The sequence below is a fragment of the Miniopterus schreibersii genome (assembly GCF_964146895.1).
Source record: "Miniopterus schreibersii genome assembly, chromosome: 10".
Lineage (NCBI taxonomy): Eukaryota > Metazoa > Chordata > Mammalia > Chiroptera > Miniopteridae > Miniopterus > Miniopterus schreibersii.
This window is the reverse complement of record NC_138110.1, coordinates 2,747,979-2,773,250: the sequence shown is the minus strand read 5'-3', so window position 1 is coordinate 2,773,250 and position 25,272 is coordinate 2,747,979. Positions and strand designations below refer to the sequence as shown.

The window sequence follows — 25,272 nt, the reverse complement described above, 5'->3', positions numbered from 1 at the left end:
ATTCTACATAGAGTGGCTGCTTAAAATCCTTCTTTTGTCTCTTTATTATGGCATATGAGGGTCTTTATGATCTGGCCCCTGGCTATTTCTGTGACACCTCAGACCGTTCTTTGCGCTTACTGTGTTCCAGCACATTTTATATTTTTCTGTTTCTATAATACAGATTATGCCCATTTCAGGTCTTCTGCTTAGAAACTTCCTCCAGATCTTTGTATCTTAGTTCCTTACCACTTAGATTTCAGCACAAAGATCACCCCTTTATAGAAGTATTCTTTGGTAACTCAACCTAAAGTAGACTCCCAGTCACGTCACAACACATTGTCCTGTTTTATTTTCTTTATAGTAGTTATTTCTACTTAAAGTCATGGTGTTTATTGTTTATTTGTTGTCTCTTTTCTCCCTATTGAATGTAAGATTCATGAAATCTGGGACCCATCTTTCTCATTTGTAGCTATCCATATTTATTGCAAGAATGAATAAATAGAATATTCAAAGAACTGAAAGATACGTGGTATGGTTAGTGCAAGAGCACAGAGGAGAACTGGAAAGAATAAGGCAGTGTGAAACCAAAGAAGGGTTAAAAGAATGAGGTAACATCAATTTAATGAATATTAAGAACTATGTGCCAGAAATGTGCTAGGCATTGAGGACCACATTCATGTAAAAGATTCTCCTGGTGGAGACAAGATTAAAAACTGACAAGACTGGAAGCAGTTAGGAGAATTGCAGTAATCCAGGTGAGAAACTTTGGTGGCATAGTTTTGGAAACTAACAGTGGAGGATGGATGGAAAACGGATAGATTCCAGGAAACTTGAGAGGAGGCAGAATTGAGCAGATTTGGTGATTTGTTTGTAGTAAAAAGAGGAAGGATTACTGGGTAACTGGATGGTTGGGGATGCTTTCACAGAAGGATACGTTTTGCAGGGGAAAGGTGATGAGTTCAGGTTTGATTTGGAGATACTCGTGGTATATTAGCTGGGGATATCTGGTAGGCAGTTGGTTAGACTGGTCTGAAGTTCAGGTAAGGGAACTGAGACTTAGTAGAGATTTAGAAGGTATCTATATATAGATGATAAATAAAATCATGAATTTAATGAATGCCTAGATGACAGAACTGTGAAAAACACAAATTTATACAGCGTAGGTAGAAGAGACTAGAACATAACAGGCATTAAATACTTATAAATGCATTCTATACTATCCCAATCATATTTCATACTATCTTGCTTATTTTCTTGTCTGAATCATCCAATGACCAAGCTGAGTGAAGGCACAACATCAATACGATTCTGCCCTCTTCCGCCAAAATGGAAGTCCAGTTTCTGAAGAAAATTCAGTTAAAAATATTCTTACAAATCTTGCAGGAATAAATATACTAATGAAAACTGTCAGTGCCCCTGAGAAACAGTGGTAGTATTTGGGACTTCATTTTAATTAAGCAGTCTAAGAAGTAGTATAAAATAAAAAGAAATAAAGGTGTGTGGAAAGCCTAAGAATATTGATTAATGTTCATCTTAAGAGTTGAACTGGAACAAAAAGGAAGGATTTTATAAGAGACTGACCAAAAAGACTAAAGCTTCATTGTAATATCAGTGCCACAATTAGATTAGTAAATGCAGATCAACTCTTACTCAGATTTTGGCAAAGTGATTATACAGTTTGAGCTAAAGTATCCCAAAGTACCAAATGCTAAGTAGCAGCTATTTAGAAACAAAGGCTCAAGACTTTTTCTCAGGTTAAAAAGAAGTCAGTAGAAAATATACCACCTGGTTGGAGGGTCTAAACATAGCTACAATATACCACAGACAGAAAAGAACCAAAATTCACTTCCAAATGTACAATAAGAATCAGCTCCTTACTACTTTCAGAGGATTCTGTGTATGGCCACTTATCATTATCTGTTAATGTTATTTCAGAGGGCCTCTGTATTTCAGTAACTGTTGTTTTTTTCTAGATTCAATTCACTTTATTCATGTGAATGTTAAATTTTATCTGACATTAACATGTAACTTATTTCTGAAAAGCTTGTTAAAAAACATATTAAAATTTAGCATTAATTTTTCTGTTGCAATAAATCAGAAATAGTTTTCATTTCTAATTCGTTTGCTACATTACCATATTAAAATAGCTACAAAAATATACAATGAAATCTACATTCTTAAATTGAATTAAGACATTTTATATATATATACATATAAAATAGTACAGAGGGAATAAAACTTACATCATCTCCAGCAATGTAGAATGATAGGGTCTGGCTACCAAGATTAAAATCTATCCAAAATTCCTCAAGTTTTTCATCTGATGGTATTTGCAGCTAATAAAATAAACATATGAAACTAATAAATCCTATGCTATTAAAAGTGACCCCAGAGAATTATGATCATGTAATTAAAAGCTGATTTTTTTTTTTTTTAAGAGTATAGCTGGAAGGTGAGGGAACATAGAGGAGACAAGTACTGCATTTAAATCAATTTAGAGCCCGGCCGGGCATGGCTCAGCAGTTGAGCGTCGACCTAGGATCCAGGAGATCGGGGTTCGATTCCTGGTCAGGGCACATGCTCGTGTTGTGGGCTGCAGCCGATCAATGACTCTCTCGTCATTGATGTTTCTATCTCCCTCTCTCCCTCTCCTTTCCTCTCTCTGAAATCAATAAAGATATATTAAAAAAAAAATCAATTTAGAATTAAAAAATGCTGCTTAGTATCATACACAGAAATTAGCTAGCTCCAAGCAATCACGCATATTCCAAGTGCAAATAAATGTTGAAAGTATTAATTTGAAAATATTCATGAATGATAAATCAATAATGAACTTGAATAAGGAAACAGAAAAAATTCTGAAATACAGCCTTTGTATTTCATTTATCCTTGGCTATAAGTATTTCATGTTATAAAATGTCTCTGAGATATAGAGTACTAGATCAGCTGTATTTGTGATCTAATTATTACTATTTTTAATGTTCTTGTCAATTTTTAATCTGTAATTCACTTGATTCTTGCATCAAAATCCATCCAATAACTAAAACATACGTTAAATTGAAAACTTACCTCATATTTATCAAGAAATGCTGATAAACAAGGAAATGTAAAGACCCTGAAATAAAAATTTTGAGGTAAGAAAAAAAATTAATAGGACTTTACAACAGCATAAACTTGAGTAGCCAGAGAAATCATGCCTAGGATCAGAAGAAAATCAATCAGTGATCATAACAAATTAAATAAAATCATACCTCCTTTATTACTTTTTAAATGAGTTTAATGGAAATTTGTTTCTGTAGAGAAAGCGTATTACATTGAGGATATTACTTAACCTACCATTTTGACTGAAGTCATTCCATGCTATCAACTCTAAGCAGAGATTCCTATCTTCACTTGTACTATTAATACAATGCAAGTTCCCACAGAACTTAGATGGGAATAGAAGTGAATACTCCTAATGAAAATGGCTGAATTCAGTGAGTACTTCCTTGGTCAGATATGATTATAAGTTCTATCATATAATTATCTCCTTTAATCCTCACAACAAACATATTAAGTAGGTATTATCAGTATTCTTATTTTACAGCTAAGTAAACAGTCAAGTAAGGTTAAATAATCTGCCCAGTGTTAGAATAGGGAGAGGGAAACTTATGATTCAAATCCAAATAGCATGACTCCTTGCACTTACCCTTCACCCTATCTTTCATTTCCGTAGTAAGTAAAGTAAGTGTGAACTCAGACATCCAGTGTGTCCTGAGCACCTATAAGGTGCCAAGCACTGCAAGCACTCTGCTCTTCTGTCGTCATCAAAGTGATAAAAATTTACATCACTGAACTTTACATGCTTATTCCCAGGATTAAATAATCTGCATTAAGCTTACCTTCTCTTGTCTCCAAGCATGCCATTTACAAGGTTGAGAAAAATCCTGCAATCCTAATTTGTTTAAAAAAGAGAGACTTTTAAAAAGCATAGTAAACTGACAAATCTCAGAGGGGAGGAGGGGGGAACTGGGAGAGATTAGCCAAGGAACTTACATGCTTATATGCATACCCCAAGAAAACAGGCAAAAGTGGGATGAAGGCCTGGGGTGGGGGTAGAGAGAGGGGGGAGAAAGGGGAAAAATGGGGGGCATCTGTAATAATGTCAACAATAAAAAATATGTATTAAAAAAAGCATAGTAATTTTCAAAAAACTATTTTTAATTTATTTTTATACTACTTACTGTTTCAAATTCAGAGTCTTTAATTCCTTTAAACGCATTAGCAATAAAATCCATTGAAAACCACTGACACGCCAGTTTTCGTCTTTGCTTTTCTGTTGTCATTCTACATAAAGCCTCCACTATACCTACTTGTAAGTCATAATCTTGAAAAAAGAAGTTAATGTGTTATTTGAAATTATGAAAATATAAAAGTCAATATATTTTATACAGTATTAGAACAAGCAAGATAAAGAAAACACTAGCATAGTTTACTTGCCATTTTCTTCGTATGAAGAGAACTAGCTCGTCACTCGGGAATGAATACAGCCCAAGGAACAAAACTACTCACTAGCAAGAGTACAAATGTTTTAGAGGGTATTCAGAAGAGACTCCTACACCTTCAGACTTCGACACTGTTATTATCAGAGCTGTCAACTATGAAGTAACTCACACAACAGCCTACGAATCAGAGCCTTTGTTTTCCTTTGGTGTAGCAGGGTACTTAAGGTTATCTCAAAGCACTTCAAGCCAGTGGTTTATTCCACAGGTAAATCATTACATCACAATTTTCTCATATGAAATTTAGGAAAGAAAATCTGAGTTCTTTTAATAAACAAATTGTTTAAAAATAAGTCTATCAATCCCAAGAATATTTAACCTCCCAACTTCTCAAAAATACCATTTGAGAATTTCTTAGCAAAAGTAATTAAAATCTATTGGAAAATTAAGTTATTATTCATAAATCTACTATTTAGGTACAAATTATATTTAACAACTCCTACTGTCATGCTTAATTATTATTTCAGTCCCACAAATATTTATCATTTAATTACTTATTAAAGTAAAATTGCTTGACCATACAGTTTATAATTCCCTCACATAATCTCATTACATTACAATGTTAATATATTTTGACTAAAATGATACTTTCTATTAAATGTGTAATAACTTCAAATATAAATATTTTGAAAAAACTTACCTCCAGCATCTAAAATCCTTTCTCCCATACTATTCCTATAAATCAAAACAACAGATTATATACTAGACTAGTATCAATTAAATAGAAAGCCCATATGTTGGGGAAAGGGCTTCACTAAAATGTACAATTGGCTAGTATCATACACTTTTGCAGAAATTATATCCATAAATTACATTAGAAACCTACAACAGTTTTATCCATTTTAATTATTAATGCCACTCATGGTTGCCCAACTGCCATATAAAACATCCTTTAAATTCTTGACTTGAACCACTAATTAAAAGCAATATAGTACAAATTATTACATGAGAATTAACATTTCTTGATTATAGAGTATTTTCCTGGCATCTTGAGGGATTTTGTCAAGCATAGCATTCATTTTTTTTAGTGTCTAGAAAAGAAAAAAAAGATAATCCATTAATATTTTATATTCAGTGAAACAGGGATTTAGAAAAATACTCTAGGTATATAAATTTAGAAGGCTATTTTTTTCTTAATCATAACATCTTATGCAGGGAATGGAGAAGGGTAAAGACTATAAAGTATAAAATAGTGAATGCAAACAAAACATAAAACACAGAAAATTAAAAAAGGAATATACTATGGTTTCTGTACTTATAGCAGTTATACTCTGCAATATGACATACGTTTATTATCACTTTAAGAACTAGAAAGGTAAAAATATTACATTAATATTTATTCTTATGGTTATACAAATGTACACACATCTACACATTATTAGATTATTTTTAGCATTTAAATACTTAAGACCTCCTAATATCTAGATGGTATAATTTATTTTCATATGAGCCATATGTGTACATAAACCAATATGGTTATACATTTTCAATAAACATTTAGGTAACATATTCATCCTGTCAAGCAATGAACTGCTAAGACAATAGATATATACTACATGATAAGTAATTTAGTGTCAAGATAAAATGATTTTTCAATTGGATAAATTGCTACCAAATTTTCTTCACTTTCTCATTTTTAGGTTTCAAAAGAAAATCTAAAGGATGACTTACCTCCTGCTGAATACAAATATTCACTCTGGAGTCAATAATCAGGGCACAAACTCGAGGTATGAAACTTTCCACTACTTGCTTTTTACCTGAATAAAAGTATTACATTATTGATAAATGTGCATTTTCAATTCTTTTAAATGACAATCTTTACTTATAAGTTAATGTAAAGAAGTATTAGTTCAGTTTAGAAGAAGGTCCACTTGACTGGCCTGGGCATTAGGAAGCATAAAATTCAGTCCTGGTTCTGCTTCTAACTAGCTATGTGGCTTTGGGGAAAAACACACAAAACCATTCAACAGATGTGACCGATTTAATTCTGGCAAAGGAATCCAAACCCAGCTTTCCTTTCAGGCACATAAGGCACTATTTTTGGATGAAATATAATTCAAAAGTGTAAACTTTAAAAATAGATATATATCTTTATTGATTTCAGAGAGAGGAAAGGAGAGGGAGAGAGAGAGAGATAGAAACATCAATGATGAGTCATTGATCGGCTGCCTCCTGCACGCTCCCGACTGGGGATCGAGCCAGCAACCCGAGCATGTGCCCTGACTGGGAATCAAACCCCGATCGCCTGGATCCTAGGCTGACGCTCAACCACTGAGCCATGCCCGGCCCGGCAAAAGTGTAAACTTTTATATTGAGGTTTTTAGGAAACTGGCCTTATTAATAGTAATACTCAAAAATTCCATAATAGCCATCAATAACTGAGCTATTCCTAAAAGTCAACCCTATTCTCAAAAGATTGGTCTTTATCAATACTAAATATATTAAAAGAAATTTTCCACATGCTATTTCATAATGCAAATTTTAAAAATGGCAATACTGTAACAGAACCTTCCAAAGTGACCATGCTGAAAAAAATGTACTCCATTAGGGGAAAAGATATAATAATTTACTTTATAAAAACCTGTTAAATCACTTTATAATCACTGGTGGTTTAAGACTGTTTTCTCCCCTAAAAAATTTAAGAATTCAGACTAGATTGCCAAGAAATCATTGAAAAAGTTAGCAGTAACTACTATTGAAATAAACAGCAATTTATTTTTTTAGTGATGCATAGGTATATTTTAGAGAAAATTGTTTAGGAAGGCTATTTCAAAGTGGGTTTTTGGGCAAAGACCTGAATAAATTCAAGAGTAAGCCATGAGTATATCCAACGTAGATCATTCTGATGAGAGGAGATGACAAGTGCTAACACAGAGCGAAGTAACAGCAAAGAGAGCAGCGATCAAGGGGACACTGTCTCCAAACGAGGTGAGAGAGGCTGGGTCTCAAGGACATAGTAATGATTTTGAAATCTGACCACCACATCTGGCTGATGATCAAGGGCCTAGAATTTCATCTCTAAGTAATTCTCAATTATCACATATGATTTATTCTGTGTAGTAGTAGTTCAACTAAAAGTACATATGGTCTTTCAAAGACATTTTCAAAAAATGTTAAAAAAAACACCTGGGGAATAAAATAAAACTCTTTTGCAAAATGTAAACTTATTTTGATAGGGTGACTACATAAAAAGCAAGTCTTAAATTAGCTTTTCTGTCTTATAGGGAAATCTACTTCATTAATTTTTATTAAATTATAGCTAACAAAACAGCAATTGATCTTTAACATTTTGGCTCTGAAGGCAGCAAATAGCAGCTGTTTCTTTATGTATAAATAATTCACCAGCCTCAAGTACCAATCCTAGGTAATTATTCCTCAAGCAACACAAAGATAAAAATAACCTGGACTGACTGCTTGCCACAAGACACCTGCTAGCCATAAGTGAAAGGAAGAGTTCTTAGTAGACTATTGAAAATTTTGTTCCCTTAAGCTCAAGGGTTGGCAAACTCTGGCCCATGAACCAAATTCAACCCACTGCACATTTCTGTATGCCTGTATTATTCATCAGCAAGTACTCAGTGGAAATGTTTGAATTTATCATGTTTTATTGAACCAGCAGAGTCAAGGTAACTTTCATTCACTCTCATGAACTTAGCTATCATGTTATCAGTGAATGACTTTGGTAATAGCTTGTGCTGCAGAGTTGATAATGTTTCTCAATGAATTCAACCCAATATTACAAGGCAAAATCATGCTATATAAGAAACTTATACTTCAGTAGAGTCATTTCAATGACACTAACACTATCTGCATCACAAGTAATGCCAAAATGTTTTCTGTACTTCCTGGGTTGTCAAAAGTTAAAACAAGAATTGACATCTCCATTCCTACATACATTTATAAGGGATTTTTTTTTTTTTCCAAGTTCCAATTCCAGGTCCAGCAGCATTTTTGGATGTTGATGTAAGTGCAAGGGAAAGTTTCCATATGTCAAAATCTATTTAATTGTGCAACTGAAGAGCTTCTACCTAACCTTCAGTTGAAAGTGATTAATCTTCAATGCAATTACATCCTAAAAGGCAAATATTATGAAAATAACCTAATATAATTCTATAAATGCTTTCCAAGTGATGAATATGTTCAATTAAAAATCATGCTTATAAACTGGTATCTGACATTTTCTAATGCAATATACACAAAATCTCATTACAGATAAGCATCAAAAAATGAACATGTGTAATCAATTTTGACAAGAACAAAAACTAACTTTGAACCTAAATAAGTGAAATATCATCCCCTCAAAAAAGTGTTATTCTCCACGTTAGTATACCTGTTACAAAAACATAGTGCTCAATTATGATGTTCTGAATTGCATCAATAGAATGTTTGTGCAAATTTTTTTTTTTTTCTTGATACAGTACCTACATATTGTCCTTGATTTTTTTTCTTGGCCCACAAAACCTAAAATATTTATTATCTGGCCCTTTACAGAAAAATTTCGTTGATCCCTGAATTAGATAATGAAGTCCCAATATTAGGAAAATGCTATGAGAATTGCAAAATTATACTAAAACTCTAACTGCAAGTTACTGTTCCATAAAAATAAAATGTTTATTATACCTTCATCATTGACGCCATATATGACCTGAAAAGTGAATAATATTTATAATTTACTATCTTATATTATAAACCATTACAAATAGTATTAAAATAACAGATTACATTTGAACTCACCACATAAGTACTAATTATTTAATTATATTACTCGGGATAAATGTTTTATACAATCTGAATAGGTTACTCCAACCAAGTCACAAACCAATCTGTTAGTGACTTTTTAGTCTCAAGGCATATAGAACACAAATTGTTTTTAAATAAACACATACTTTATAACAACAGTTAATCAATGTGATTTTACCATCAAAAGATCAAATAAGTCTTCTATCATATTTATAACAGCTTCATCTTTTGAATTTCCTCGACTCAGAATTATCTCCTTGGATTTTTCAAACCAGGCAACCATGTAAAGAAAAATGTATATACTAGTTATTCTAAATTCAATTTTGAGAATGTACTTATCTTTGTATAAACAGTAAACCTAGGAATAAATAAATAACAAAAATAAAAATTCCAGTTTTGTATCAAAATAAATTTTGCTTTCAAACATCATCGTTTTTGTTTTTTTGGGAACGCACTCTATTTTCCCGTTGTTTGGATGGGAATGGAGAAAGTTAATTCTAATTCCAGGTAGAAGACCTTTATCTCCCCCTTCAAACTCCTAGTTCAGGTACATTCATATAATAGATGAAAATAAATTATCACAAGTTAGATTATTTTGGCAGTGTTACTATTTGAAAATTTTTGGTATTTTTTTTTTTACTTTAAATTAATTCAGGTATTTGAGTATTAAACTGTGTCTCAGACACTGTTCCCGGAACTGGGTATACAGCAATGAACAAAACAAAAACAAATATGCTACATTCTAGCATGGAGACAGAAAATAAATATAAAAAAATAATAAAGTCAGATAGTGATTAAGATGAGCTAAAGAGAAAATAAAACACGTAAAGTCCCTGGGGAGTCCTATGACCTTAAATTTATATGATTATTAAGGAGCCTGTGTATAGTTTCCTTGTGATCTTTATCTTTGTAACATTTATAAACATTTGTACAGGTTATAAAAATATTTTAACTCAAAGTTTTACATAAAGTAGCCAAATTTATTTTTCAACAGTTTGAACCATTTATTAGAAGCACACCTTTAATAATATTTCCCTCACATGAATGTTACACATTCTATACTTATCTTTTGGACTAGTCCTTGTTTTATCAAAGTTAGAAGTCCAACTTGCCCCAATATACTGATATTTCTGCTACATCTTCCAAAAGAAATCAAAATGATTGAAACAGTTTGGATATCCTTTTTATTAAGTTCCTGAAATGAAAAGTATACATTTAAACATCTATTAACACAAAATAGTGTGGAACTGGCATTGTGCTAGAAGCTTTATAATCCTTACAAATGCTGAAAGTCAGTCATGATCATAATCTTCAAGGACAAAAGACAAAATGTGGTTTAAAAAAAGCAACTTGCCTAAAGTCAGTCAGTGACAAACTCAGTACAAAGGTGCAGATCTGGCCCCGGCCAGGCGGTTCCGTTGGTTGGAGCATTGTCCCATACACCAAAAGGCTGTGGGTTTGATTCCTGATTAGGACATGCTTAGGTGGTGGGTTCCATCCCTAGTCAGGGTGCATATGGGAGGCAACCAACTGATGTTTCTCTCTCTCTCATCAATAAAAAAAAAAACCCTCGGTGAGGATAAAAAGAAATGCAGATCTGTATAAATTCAAGAAGCTTTAGACTATGATACACAGTTACCTTCCATTCTAAAAAGCTCCATCTATCTAACAGAAGAAATTTTTACGCAATCTTTCAGTCAAAGCAAATCTCAAATACTGGGAGAGATTGTTAATAATCACATTTTCTTGCATATAAACCTGCCTTACATATGATAAATCAAATCCGAGGTTTTGGATAATTTTTTTATTTGCAAGCACCAAGCATTGTCTATATGATATGCAGAATATGCTGATAGGTTTTTTAAAAATAGATCAAGTTGTTTAAACTTCCAACAGGTAAACTATTTTTCACCAGTGGTAACTCTGTAAACACAGTTATTTGAATCCTTTTATTTAGAAAATGGTGCAATGTTATTTGGAGCTTGTCAAATTAAAAGAAAAAGCAAGTGGTAAAATAAGCACTTATTTATATAATTATAAGCAAGCTTGCCAAAGCCTTTTTATTTATTTCTTCCAATGGAATACTTCTTCCTGGAAAGTAGACTGCTATTTAATAATTTTAACAATCATTTAACATTCAACAAAAATAAATATTTACCCTGCATATAAGATCATCCAACTTGTGGAAAAACTGTTTGCTGCATTTAATCTTCACATCTTCACAAATATCAATTTGTAAAAGTGTTTTCAAAGGTTTGAAATCATTTTTTCTTAAAGCATCATCCACGCATTTTTCCAACTGCTAGAGAAATATAGTTAATGGCACATATATTGAATCAAAACCAAAATTAGTCACCTTATGCAATCTAGTATTTGAGAATGGCTTTCACATGAAAATTCTCAAAAGAGCTCAGACACTATCAATTCACACTTATTTTTTTAAAAACTGCCTACTTTTAAATTTGGAGTAATGTAGTTAAATTAAGTTTCTTTGATAAGGTTCTATATAGGAAAAAGTATATTTTACTAATTTTCCATTTCATGTCTTAAATTGGGAAATCATCATTATGTTGAATTCAACAAAAGCCTGTTAATGAAAGAAGTAAAATAAACTTTATGGTAAATAATCCGTAATACCATGGGCAAAACTTTAACATATCTATCAACTTCTTAGTGAGATTTAAATGTTTAAAAAAATGTATAAAGACAGGTAAAAGCACTATTTAGAAACTATACTAACCAATATGACAAGCATTACACACACACTCACAAGCATAGCACATACAGCTATGTACAGTACCTAGTACTTGATAATGATAATAAACCACTATGTAACTGGTTTATGTGTATTTACTATACTATACTTTTTATTACTTCAGAGCATTCTTTCTACTTACAGACGTCTGCTGTAAAACATATGCCATCAGGCCTGCAGCAACCTCATACATCTCATGTTTCTGCATCTCTTGATTGCATAATTTTCTCTTGTGTTTGATTTAATCTCATGTTGTTTTATAAATTTAGTTTAACCTAAGTGTACAGTGTTCATAAAGTCTGCATTAGTGTAATGTTCTAGCCTTCACATTCACTCACTACTTACTCACTGACTCACTCAGAGTAACTTCAGTTCCTGCGAGCTCCATTCATAGAAAGTGCCTTACAGAGCTGTACCATTTTCCACCTTTTATACCATATTTTTACTCTATCTTCTCTATGTTTAGATACTCAAATACTTACCATTGTGTTATACAGCTGCCTTAAGTATTCAGTACAGTAACATGCTGCACAGGTTTGTAGACTAGGAGCAACAGGCTATATACCATGTAGCCTAGGTGTGTAGTAAGCTAGACCACTAGGTTTGTGTATGTGCACTACGATGTTCCCACAAAGACATAACTGCCTAATGACACATTTCTCAGAAAGCATTCATTAAGCAGTACATGACCGTATAACCTTTACAAAATCTGCCATTCCTAGTATTAATGTAAGCATCATTAATAAGTAATTTTCATTCTACAATCCAATCACCAGACTTGGTAGTGAACTGCAGAGAAGTTAAATAGATAAAATTTACTCTTTACTTAAATGAAGTATCTTATAATTTTAAACCTTGATATGATAATATCCAGGCATAAGTTTTATACATGAATCAATGCACGATTCTTTCCAATGTAAAAGACACATATACACACAAATAATTAGCATCTATACTTTAAATATTTTTAACATAGCTTTGAAAACAAGTCTATTAAAAAATGACAGGATAACATTTTAAATTATTCTCCTCTTGACCACTTCCATAAAAACAAAAAAGCTTGTTTTTCCTAAAAATATAGCACTTAATACTTATAAACAAACAAAAAGTGATTTTAGGAACTAAAATAAAATACTTGCTTCTGGTACAGGACTACATACCTGGAGATCTGGTCTTATTGGCATTTTGACTTAATTTTAAAGTGGCAGGTCAAAACAAACACCTATAAAAGAAAACATACACTTTCTGTATCTTACAATCTGTTCTACATATTTACAGTTTAAAACCTTAATGCACATAAATAAGCATTGTCACTTATACCAAAGTCAATAAATATTGTTTCTTCAAGTTCTTCACTGTTTATGAAATTACTCATTTTAATTTGGCCAAAGAAGTTTATGGAGAAAAGCCTGAATATCATTTATTCAAGCTTTCTCTTTTTATGAACTACTTAAATGCCAAAAGCCCTGTTAAAAGATCACAAAACTAGTGAAACAAAAACTGGGATATCCCTCATCCGAGAGTCCTGTTAGATTTATTCCAACTTTAGAAAAAGAGGAGAAATAATCTTGAATTAATGTCTAAATTATATTCGGACTTATAATACAATAGTTAAGAAGGGAAGAATATGCAAGTATATTACCAAGGAACAGGATATATGAGAACACACAAAAATGCAATGAAAGGAATGAGGAAAAGACAACCTAAGCACATTTTTTCTCCAAAGGAGAATGGAAACAGGAAACGATAGGGTTACAGTAAGTACCATCTACCAGCTTAATAAAAGTATCTAAAACACCCAAATTTGGAGGTTAGCTCTATAAAGGAAAAGAAATACTATAATATTTCCTAGATATCACTAGAACAATTTAAAAATAATCAACTATGTAACAGAATCACCAGGAAATCCAACATAGAGAGTCAATTAATTCTCATTAATCTAAGAGGAAGAGAGCGCTGTGTACCCAATAAGACAACAAGAGACACTAGTTTACTTTCTTGCAGATATGCCAATAGAGAAATTTAAGTGCCAATGAGGATAAACATATAAGGCATACAAAAAGGATGAGTAAAAAAAAAAATCTCTTGCATTTCCAAAGATTAATTCTAGGGAAAAAATTCTGATCCCCAAAGAAACATTTGCTCCATGTATATAAGAAACCAGATCTAAAGTTGTTTTTGCAGCATTGTTTTGAGTGGCAATGATTCTAAAGCACCTAGATGGGTTTTGGGAATGAGAAGGAGGGTAAGAAATAAATAAATGAAATGTGGTATATAGTAATCAACTTTGTGAACATAATAGTTCAATAAAATGGCCAGAATTTTAGATATTTGTAGTTAATTTTAAGTGATTAAAAATATGCTGCCAAATGATACACACAGTGAAAAAAAGAAACTTTGTATTATTTATATGTTTAGGTGTATGCATGTATATACTTATTTGTGTGTGTGTAGACAGACAGACATTCACCTATACCACTCAAGACAGCTGGAATGCTCATCAAGCTCACTGGGGCGGAGGAGTAAGGAGTTGTACTGAACTGTAATTGGCTATTTGTCAAAGGAAGATTTAGTTTTATTTGTAATTTATACTCATACCTTACTAAAAGTACAGTAAATTCTTGCTAAAATGCACGTAAGTGGGGTCCAAAACAAGGGATCAGTAAATTGTGGATTTGGGTTAGTGTAAGGGAAATGAAATGACCAAGGCTAGCCTTGCAGTTAAGCATCTAAGAGTCCAGCTACTACATCCAATCTATGCCAGAGCCAAGCTGTGTTTTTGCCCCATCTGGTTGTGTTTGTTTATTCTGGCTTAACTAGTAAAGGGGCCAGTCTAGGTCTGTGGCTAGCTGAGAATTCCAGTATACCAACAATGATTCTAGGATCTCTACATAGTTAGAAGTCATTGTATCCAACTCAGAGAGATGTGACCTGGAAAATATTGGAAATGCAGGGACACACTTTGCCTCCCCAATTCCTAAGAAGGGGTTTCCCTATTTTCTACTTGGTTTCACTCTTTCTTTCATTCTTCCCAGGCTATCAGAGAAGACGGAAATTTAGGCTGGTCCTGTTTGAAAATATTATATCACATTATAAGATTTTAGCTTAAAATGTGCATGTGCATATATATATATATATATATAAAATATATACACACACACACAAACACACATATATACACATATATGCATATATATATGTATAAACTTGCTTCATAGATAGAAAATAGAAAAAAAAGATAGGAAAAGTGTTATTTCAAATATGGAGATAAATAAGTATTTGAGGTCAGCAACCCATATCATCATAGCTCATGAAAGCTTAAGGGGTGGCTGTCTTCAGAAGGAAACATTCCTTGGGACAGAAAAGCCAGGCTGAGGACATGGTCCAGAACATCACAGAGAATATACAGAAGATAAAGTTGGTCTGTAAAGGAGAAACACAGACAGTCCAATACCTATTCAATAAGAGTTTCAGAAATTAAAAAACAAAACAAAACAGTGGGGTGACAACAGTTGAACTTTCCCAAGAACTTTCCCAAAATAAATACAAACATCCACAAATTGAGAAAGTCCACTGAATTCCAAGGAAGATAAATAAGAAAAAGTACATCTAGACACATTGTGAGGACATTTCTGAATAAGAGAGAAAATGTTCAGTCACCAGAGCAAAAACAAACAGAAGCATGCAAATAAACCAACATAAGAGATATTCTGTCCTTGCAATGCAATAAAAATTTAGAAATCAGCTACAATAGTAGACTCAGACTTCCTATATATTTGGAAACTAACATATGTACATTTGAATAGTCCATAGGATATAAAAAGACGGAAATGACAAAATACTTAAATGCATAAGAACATGTATGCGTATGAAAACCTATAGGACGCAACCAAAGCAATACTTAAATGCAATTCATAGACTTGAATGAATCTATTAAAAGGTGAGAAACAGACCCATAGGATCTTCAGATGGTAGGGTTAGTAAACAAATATTTTAAAATAACTGTAAGTACTGTATATATAAAGATTATTATATAAGACTGAGAATTTTGGCAGACAACTGGAAACTGGGGGCTGTGGGGGTGGTGGAGAGAGTAAGGACACAAAAAATTTGAAAAACAACCAAATGATTCTAGAAACAAAAATAGTCAATAACAAAATTATTAAGTTAAGAACAAAGTGGATGGGTTTAAATAGCAGATTAGATACAGAGGAAATGAAAATTAGATAAACACAGCAAACTGGACAACCTAAAAGAAATGACAGCTGGAAGAAACGGCCACCTACTATTACTGAATCACTCATAAAGAAATAGAAAATCTGAACAGACTAATTACAATAGGAGGCTGAATCAGTAATCAAAAACCTCTCACCAAAAAAAAAAAATTCAGGACCAGATGGCTTCACTGGCGAATTCTACCATATATTGAAAGAACTATACCAATCCTTCTCAAACTGGAAGGAGTGGGAGTGGGAGGAGAGGCGGGGGAGGGGGAGGGGGAGGGGGAGGAGAGGCAGGGGAGGGGGAGAGAAAAGAGGAGGGGAGGGGAGAAAGGAGAGGGGGAGGGGAGGGGAGGGGGAGGGGGAGGAAGGAGAGTAGAAAGAAGAGAGAGGAGAGGAGGCGCAGGAGGAAAGGAAGAAGAGGAGGAAGTACACTTTCAAACTCATTTAAAGAGCCATCATTACGGTGATACCAAAGTCAAAGCAGGAACGTTACAAGAAATTACAAAGTGCTGAAAGAAAAAACTGAACACTAGTCACAATTACTAAAAACAGTATTAAGAATAGAAATAGACAAATGGATCCATAAAACAGAATTCAAATGCATACCACCCAAGCACATATTGGAAGTTCACATACGTGTAAGGTTTTGCAAATCAAAGGGGGAAAGGTAAACTAGTTACTAAATGGTATGGGGAAATTAACTCACCATATGGAAAAAAATAAAATTAAACCTCTATTTCCCACGATTCACAAAAATAAACTCTAGGTGAATTAACTACCTAATGTAAAATGTAAATGTTCAAAAACTATTAGAAGGAAATACAGGAGGATATCTCTGACTTTACAATATGGGGAGATTTAAGACATAAAACGCACAAATCATGAAAAGTAATAGAGACAGAGTTTGTGTATATCATCGTCTCTCTCTTACACACACTCACACACACACAGTGTTATTAAGGAGCACACAGGATTCTCTACTCACTCAGAATCCAGGACTCAGTATTGGAACAGCAAGTCCTACAACCATAAATACCTTCACTCTTCTAACTCACACCCACCAGGTCCCAATGAAACACTTTCCTTGACTATGCCTCTGAAAGAAGGGACTGCACTTAATTATAGTATTCTGTTTACTTGGTATATGATAGAAATTTTCCATAATAAAAGCAAGTTTAAATATTTCAGGGAGGGAGGGGAGGCTAAAACAATGCAGAGAAGGTTGTAGGTTGTGCTGATACTGACATTTTAGTCTCTACTTCAGAATGAAGCTACAATTTTAGCAATCTAAGTGCTCTCAGGTAAGAGAAAAGACAGTAATTAACTGTCAAATCTTTCCTCTGGCAGAACTTACTGTTGATTCTTGCATAAGGAAGAACTGATTCTTAATAATGCCAAATGTCCATTTTCTTGCTTCTCTTTGTATTCTAACTTTTGGCCCTGGAAGCACTAGCAACTTTATGCACAGTATCTGCAACAGCTGCACATAGTGACTGAGGAACATTTGTATGAAAATTCATATTATTCTTTAATTTGTATCTATGTAAATCTAGACATAACTGCATGAACATGATATGGACTCTTTAAAATGGCAGTTAGATGGCAAGCAAACACTGGAATGGTGAATAACTTTATCTAAAAATAGTAAGATTTATTTATTCAAAATTAAATATTTTTTTGTTAAAACCATTTTTATTAACAGTCATTAATAATTTGTATTATACCTTAAATTTAAAAGAATTTTAATATTTCAGAGAATTTAAAAATACTTTTTATACTTATTTCATGTTTTTGATAAAAATGTACTCAAATCAGTACATTTTGAATAATTACATATTGTTTTAATCCTTAAATCATACTGTTACTAGAACTCAAAATAAGTAAAATTCTTGATTATAACATATTTACTTATTCTGTTAAAATGAAAAAAATACAGTATACTAATTTATTACTTATATAGGTCATTACTTTATTACTTATCTAAAATTCACCAGTCCATCATCAAATATCCATAATAAATGCATTCAGTTATCTTTGATATTTTCCCAACACTCAAAGTCATAAAAATAGCTTTACATTTATTTTTCTATTTTGTTGCAATGACGGTATATGTGTGAGGTTGAAGGCTAGAACATTTTATTTCACAATTTTAAAACTTCGTTAAAAAGTTTAAATACTTAAAATATACTGTAGGGGCCTCCATTTGTATATTCTTTGCGTAGGGCCAGCAACTATTGGGACAGGTCCTCAGAGCTGAAACAACCTGAAGTTAAATGTAACTTACAAAGTACTCTGAGACAAGAATATAGCACAGAAAAATTACTTATGGCTAAGAGACACGAAAAGCTAACAAGTCAGTTTAGTTTCTAAGTCTACTTTTAAGCAAGAAGTCAGATGAAGAAAAATAAAATTAATTAGTATCTAGAGAAGAAGATTTTTAAAAGGAAACTAAACAATCCAGTCACCCCTCCCCTCCTCCCTCGGAAGGCTGAATTCAATGGAGCCAAAAATGTAGTGCTATCCATTCAACAAGTCAAACATTCCCCGAGTGAAAGGGAAGACTCACTCCAGGAGGAAACAAATGACAGGCTTCCGTTTTCACCATCAGGAGTACACAATGTAAAATATCCTCACGAAATACTACGTCACGACACAAGGAACAGAATGGCCCAGGAAACCGAGAAAGAATAAAAATGTTTCAAGAAGAGCCTGGGGTTTTGGGTCGACCAAGCAAGCTCTGCGCCCTGGTCTGCTTACAGGCCAACCAGGGAACCAGCCACAAGATGAACGTGTATAGCAGGCAGAAAAGGGTTAAGGTTTTAAAAACCCCAAACAACTTGACAAACAGGGGAGGCACATATTTTTCCCCAGAAGCTGGATGAATGCAAGCAGCACTAGATCAATACAAGGTCCTCTCCACCACCGTCACAGATACCTAACACTTCCAAACGTAAATAAGACGCTAACCAAGGAGGGGGAGATGCCATCTTCTATAAGGACTAAAATGTTAACACAGCTTTTAAATAAAACACATGTAATGCCGTCCCCCCTAGTTCAGCATACAGATCCATTTTATTCTCATTACTCGGATACGGGGGGGGGGGGGGGGGGTCAGAACCTGAAAAAGGGACCCAGGAGAACACAAGCAGACAAGCGCAGCCACTGAAAGGCTGTGGGGCGGGGCCGGGGCGGGGCCTGGTGTGGCCGCTTAGTCCTTCCGCAAGTGCGCCGCGTGCTAAGTCCCGCCCCGCCCCCAGCACGTTGAACCGTTTCCAAAGCTAACCTGTGGGTACCTGGGAAGGGGCCTTGGAACAGCCCTGGCCCTCCACGGGGAAACCCTAAGGGTAACCTGCCACGCCGGCCGCGCGGCTTCACCGGGGTGGCCATTCCAGGCCACACTGTCTGGACATGGCGAGGGCTTGCGTCCACGTCCCGCCCCTAACGGCCCGTCTCCTAACCATGCTCCCGACCGTGGGCGACCCTGCCCCGGACACCTAAGAGCGCCGAGGGCCCACTTCGGGCGCGACGGCCCCTCCCCGCGCGGGCGGCACCGGGCCGTCCGGGCGCCCTCAGCCTCAGCGCTCTGCCAGCCTGGCAGCTTCCACAACCGCTCCTCCTTCGCCTTCCGGGCCGCCTGCCCGCCCCCACCCTCGGGCCTCGGCCCCACCGCCTTCCTCCGCGCGCCCTGCCGTTGGGGAAACCCGCCCGTAGCCCGGCTCAACCTGCCCGCTCTTGGAGGCGGCCGCGTTGACTCAGAGCCAACGGCCGTCCAGCGTCGCCTCTCGGCGCCTCAGCCTCCGCGGCGGTATTTGAGGCGGCCGGCGGAAGGCGGGAAGCGCCCGTCCAATCGGCGCCACAGGCGGTGGGCACCGCGTCCAATCAGCGCCGCCTCCCGCCAGACCCTCTCCCGTAACCGTTGCGGGCGCCCAGCCCCACGAGGCAGGGGCCAGGGGTGCCGCGGGGGGCGTGGCTCGGAGCCTCAAGTAAGTGGACGGCCGGGGCCCTGACCTCACCCCCGACCCCCGACCCCCGACCCCCGACCCCTCCCGAGCGCCGGCCTCGCGGTGAAGACCGTGCCTCAGAGGAGGCGCCAGCGTCTCTTCCTTCCGCGGTGCGGATGCGCCCGAGCGCCCAGCCTGCCTCTCTGCGGGACGCCTGACGGGAGGGCCGGCCGACCCAGGAGACCCCGGGCGCCCCACCGCCTCCTGGGAGGGCTGGACGGCGCCGCAGAGACGCGGGGCACCGGCCGAACCTGGAGGATGCGAGGCTTGCCCTCCCTCTGTAGAGTCCCACGCTGCGGGCCAGCAGAGGGCAGCAGAGCCACGCCGCCGAGCCCGTCCCCCGCTGACCGCGGCGCCTCGCCGCTGCGCCCCGCCCCCGGGCTTCCGGCCCAGACACGCGCCGCGTCGCTGACGCTCCCTCTGCCGGCCCCGCCCCCTCCTCCCGACGGCCCCGCCCCGGCCGGCCCCGCCCCGCCCCGCAGCTGTTCTGCCTCCGGGTTTCCTGCCTGGGTTTCCTAGAAGCAGGTGCTGGGACGGGCTGCCTCCTCCATTAGCCAGAACCCAAGACCCCTGTGGGAAATGAGGCTGAGCCCACGTAGGCGTGATACTGAACAGATTCATTATATTCCAGGCTTTTTTACAATGTTTCCATTTAAAGTATCAGTTTAAATGATAAAAGCAATGATGCTTGCGAAGTATACAAGCGAAGAAACAAATACAGCAGACACACACTTCAAAAATTAAAAGTAGTTATTTCTCAGCTTGCCACTTTGTAGCAGAGAGAAGAAAAGTTAGAGTCCTTTTATTTTCATGTGTTCAAAACGCATAGGAATTGTTTAGTAAACATTAGTAAACTACCACAAGGAAGAAAAAAAGCCAGTCACTTATTTTAATCTTATTTGAATTGTTTTAAAATAGGTTTTTAAGATTGTAGTGTTAGATAAAAGCCTTATCTAAATCATCAAAATTAGGTTCTGATGTAGGTTTCAATGATAACTGCTATTTACCAGCTGTGGGACTTTAGGTGAATTAGTTAAACCTCTCTGAGTTCCACTCTCTTCAGCTAAAAAATAAATAAATGAAAATTTAAAAAATGGAGATATTATCTACCAGGTAGTGTAATTTTCAGAATTAAATGAAATCAAATACAGTACCTAACACTGTGGGCAAGCAAATAAGAGAGGACGCAATAAATGTTAGTTTCCTTCCCCTTATGTGCAAGGCTTTATATTTGAGTCACATCCGGAGGGAGGCAGACACACAAGAGAAGTTACAGCACTATCCCATCTCCTACATTTCTCTAGAAATTTCTTCATGGGAGCTGGCACACAGTGTTGTATTTCAGTTTCTCAAAGACATGCTACTGAAACTGAGGTACCAGCATACTTTTTTTTTTTTTTAGCAAGACACTAAATTTGACTGTTTTGGGAAGAATAAGACTTAACTGTGAAATGACTTAAACAATCACGAAGTTTCTAACACCTTGTTTCTATAATGAGACCACAAGAAAAACACATTCCAGCTAACAATTTGTGCACATACAATTTAATTTTAGGCCTGGGCGAAATTGTCTTAAATAACAGACATTAAAGTATGTTTGGGAGACAACTCTACGATTGCACAACCCATTACAAAATGTTAACATCTAAGCAATATAATAACTGTTTTAGGGTCTGAAGAGTTCTCCTTAAGCTGAACTTTATCAACTAGCAAGTATATTTAAGTTATTAAAAGGCACGCTGAGGTTTTTTAACACTGAAGATATAGTATTTATATTCCATGACCAGAGCCTTTTTGGCAAATGACTCTGATATGGATTATACGATTCTCTACATGCCTTTATACAACAATATATTTGGCAGTCTATCCTTCCTATGTGAATACTCTAGATAATTGCCTTTCACTCTGGATCGAGGCCAAGGGCATAGCAGCCAGGGACCTCACAGTCTTGCTGACCTAATTGGACAGTTTGTTAAACAACAGGAAATGCAACCAGGCTTCTCTCTCTCTTGCATGTTAATGTAGTGAACAGTCTTAAGAACGAAAGGTTGTTCAATTTAATCACAATATTTTAAATCAGAATTCAGTGTTCTTAAGTCAGAAGGTACTCCCTCTAGATCAGAAAGCCTCTTTCTTCTTGGAATTTTAAAAACACAAAAGTTGCCATTGTAAAAAGTAAACTGGTTAAAAGGCAAAACTCACCCTTTACATATTGATTTAACAAATGTCAACAAGTATTTACAAATTCAGAGTTAATTCATTGATGACAGCTGTCACAAAGTTGACCACACAGGTTGCAACAGTATCATAATTACACTTCACAAGTTGGAGGCCTTGTCCATCCAGGCTGGGCTTTCACACTTCAGAGCTAGCACCTGCTGTCAGAAAAACCATCACTCAGCACCAGAAGAAATCATCAGCCCCTCGCTGCGAGTTTTAAGTCACTGTGGCACTCTGCAGGGGACAAAGGCCTTGACTTCTTGATTGGAGATTTTTTAAAAAGAAAAACATTTAACATTTTAAAAGTGGGAAACAAGTCCAGACAATGTTAGAAACTCTCTGATCTGAAGGCACAAAGAATAAAGTTGGAAGATAGCTAATAAAACCAGGCATATATAAATATAATTTAAAACAAAAACCGGGCATATATAAATACAATTTAAAACATTAAAAAGTATAAATATTTGTGAAGTATTTTTCCTCCAGTGTTCTTGCTATTGCTGAAAACACTTCTTAATTCCTCTTGGCATCTTGACTTCTGAACTACGACGGCTGGAATGCTCTCACGCTTAAGAAGACATAAAAGTCATCTTGATCATCAAAAAGGTAACTGAAAAGGGCATTGCTACCTGAAATTCTATAGTTGCCTGAAAATTTTAATAACTTAAGGCAGAGTTTCTTATCATGTTTCTGTAGTTTCAAACCTAAACTGAGTTGCCTGATAACATGCAGATACATAATCATCAAGCAGGCACAAGAGAAGGAAGTGAGGAGAGAGGCTGCAGGGAAGGGGCTGCTTTCCTAGCTTTGTCTTAGCCTTTTTCCCCTCTCAGCTCACCCAGGGCAGCCTGAACTCCCAGGAATGGTTGCGATGACTGAGGAGGCATACATTTCTTGCCTATTAATAGCTCCGCACGGTGAGAAGTCCAGACATTGGCAAGCACACGCGGTCTCAGGTTTTCCTTGTCCCAGGGCAGAAATGCCTCAGTGGACCATGATGGGGTCACACTGGGGCAAAATACACAAAATGAATTTTTTTTTTTTTTTTTTTAGCTTGTTAAATTCAGAATGTTCCTGAGCAGGAATCCACCAGGGGTAAAAGGTCCCAGCATCACAATAACAAATAACGCCTATGTTTACAGAGACCCAATCGCGGCACATGCAAAGGCGTCAGGCTGCCTAGCAGGATGCCGGCCTTTGCCAAGGACCCAGTCAGAGCCCCGCGCAGCGACCCACCCGGCACCACCCCAGCAGGCTACACACTCGGCATTCTGGCCACCTGAGGCTGCTTTTACACCAAGTGACACAGATGTTTCAAGTAGATGACAGGGTGGCCACTGCCAGGGGACCTTGCAGCAGGACGTGGGGGCAGATTTAGGTTTGGGGATAGAGAGGGGAAGAGCAACCACCACCTGTGAGCGCCCAGCTAGGAAGGCCGCAGGTGCAGCGGGTTCGGTGCCGACGCGCCAGGCCCCAGGCCCCCGGCTCCGAGGCTCAGATGAAGTGGATCCAGCTCTCTTCGCACTCCCCGCGGGGCATGTGCAGCTCGTGGCTGCGGCAGGTGAGGCTGTAGTCGAGGCCGTCGTTGTTGTCCCAGTACTCGGTACCGGCCACGCGGTAGCGCACCGCGAAGTGCACGCGGGAGCCGAGTGCCAGCAGGAAGGGCGGCACTGGGAAGCCAAACGCAAAGACATCCTCGGTGCCCTCGGAGCCCGCGGGTCCGCGCCACCTGGCCACCGCCTCCTGCGCGGTGCGCCAGTCGGAAAAGGTGTAGCGAACGACCACCTGCTTCTCGAAGGCCACGTTGCGCACGCGCACCGTGCCGCTGACGCCCAGGTCGGAGCAGGTGACGCGCTCCAGGCACACAAGCTGCCGCCCCAGGCGCTCTCGGAAGTCGGTGGCCTCGATGGGGGGCAGAAAGTCAGGCACCAGACACCGCAGGGTGAACTCCAGGTCCTGGCGGCTGCAGCACAGGTCCGAGCTGATGGAGAGCCGCGACAGCACGTGCAGTGGAATCGAAGGGTCGTCGCCCGCGTTGAACACCTTGACCTGCGTAAGCTCCAGTCCCAGTGCGTCAGCGAAGCGCACTCGGTGCTGCCGGCTGCAGCCCGGTCGGCACGCAGCGCCCGAGCCGCCGGTGGCCTTCTGGCGGCGCTCTGGCGAGCTGGGCAGCGAGTGCGCCCGCCTCACGATGATGGGTCGCAGGCTGGGGTCACAGCCTGACGGTGCGGGCGGCGGCGGCGCGCGAGCCGGGCTCCTGAGGGGTCGGCCAGGCCGCAGCTCGGAGGCCGCGCTGCCGTCCAGGTCCGAGAGGCAGCTAAGGCTCCGAGGGGCGGCCTTCCGGGACCCCAGGGCGCGGGGCAGGACCTCGGAGCCCGAGCTTCTGGACATGGCCCAGCCGGCCCTCGGGCGATGGGGGTGACGAATCGGGGGGGGGGCAGCTTCCCCACCCCTCCTCCGCTACCTGGGCGGCGTTCCCAGGGGTGCTCAGGAGTCCCCGAGTGTCCGCAGGAACTGCAGCCTGGAGGGACGCCTGGAGCCCGCTGCGCCCGCCCCTCCTCTGCCACCTCGCCCCTCTAGTGCTCTCCCAGGTCTTCGTTTGTTGCAGTGAAAACAGAGCTTGTTTCCTAAGAGATGAGTGCGGTCTCCAGTGCAAGCTATTCAGGGGCCACGGGGGAGCGCACGGGGGTACCTCCTTTTGCCTCCTTGTAGGTTCTTAGGGGAAGGCTGCGTCGGTGGAACGGCCCCTCCCACCTCCCCGCTCCGCTTACTTACATGGCTGCAACTTGCCTTGCTGCAACTTCCCTGCG

General features: G+C 38.2%; 2 protein-coding genes across 2 annotated transcripts in view; both read right to left on the bottom strand.

Moving 5' to 3' along the window:
- Positions 1–20,612, bottom strand: part of SYCP2 (synaptonemal complex protein 2) — a 57,988-nt gene extending 37,376 nt beyond the window's left edge. The window contains exons 1-13 of the mRNA XM_081149444.1: positions 20,494–20,612; positions 13,179–13,240; positions 11,422–11,565; positions 10,330–10,458; positions 9,442–9,546; positions 9,144–9,168; positions 6,195–6,280; positions 5,469–5,554; positions 5,164–5,198; positions 4,206–4,348; positions 3,864–3,916; positions 3,052–3,097; positions 2,226–2,318 (exon numbers count right to left, since the gene is read on the bottom strand). Of these exons, the coding sequence (XP_081005570.1) occupies positions 2,226–2,318; positions 3,052–3,097; positions 3,864–3,916; positions 4,206–4,348; positions 5,164–5,198; positions 5,469–5,554; positions 6,195–6,280; positions 9,144–9,168; positions 9,442–9,546; positions 10,330–10,458; positions 11,422–11,565; positions 13,179–13,202 (969 nt within the window). The 5' untranslated portion in view covers positions 13,203–13,240; positions 20,494–20,612. The remainder of the gene's footprint in view (positions 1–2,225; positions 2,319–3,051; positions 3,098–3,863; positions 3,917–4,205; positions 4,349–5,163; positions 5,199–5,468; positions 5,555–6,194; positions 6,281–9,143; positions 9,169–9,441; positions 9,547–10,329; positions 10,459–11,421; positions 11,566–13,178; positions 13,241–20,493) is intronic.
- A 423-nt stretch (positions 20,613–21,035) lies between these two features.
- PPP1R3D (protein phosphatase 1 regulatory subunit 3D) lies at positions 21,036–25,268 on the bottom strand. Its single transcript, XM_081149200.1, has one exon. It carries the CDS (start codon positions 24,851–24,853, stop codon positions 23,957–23,959), a length of 897 nt encoding a protein of 298 aa, XP_081005326.1. The 5' UTR covers positions 24,854–25,268; the 3' UTR covers positions 21,036–23,956.
- Positions 25,269–25,272: the final 4 nt, after the last annotated feature.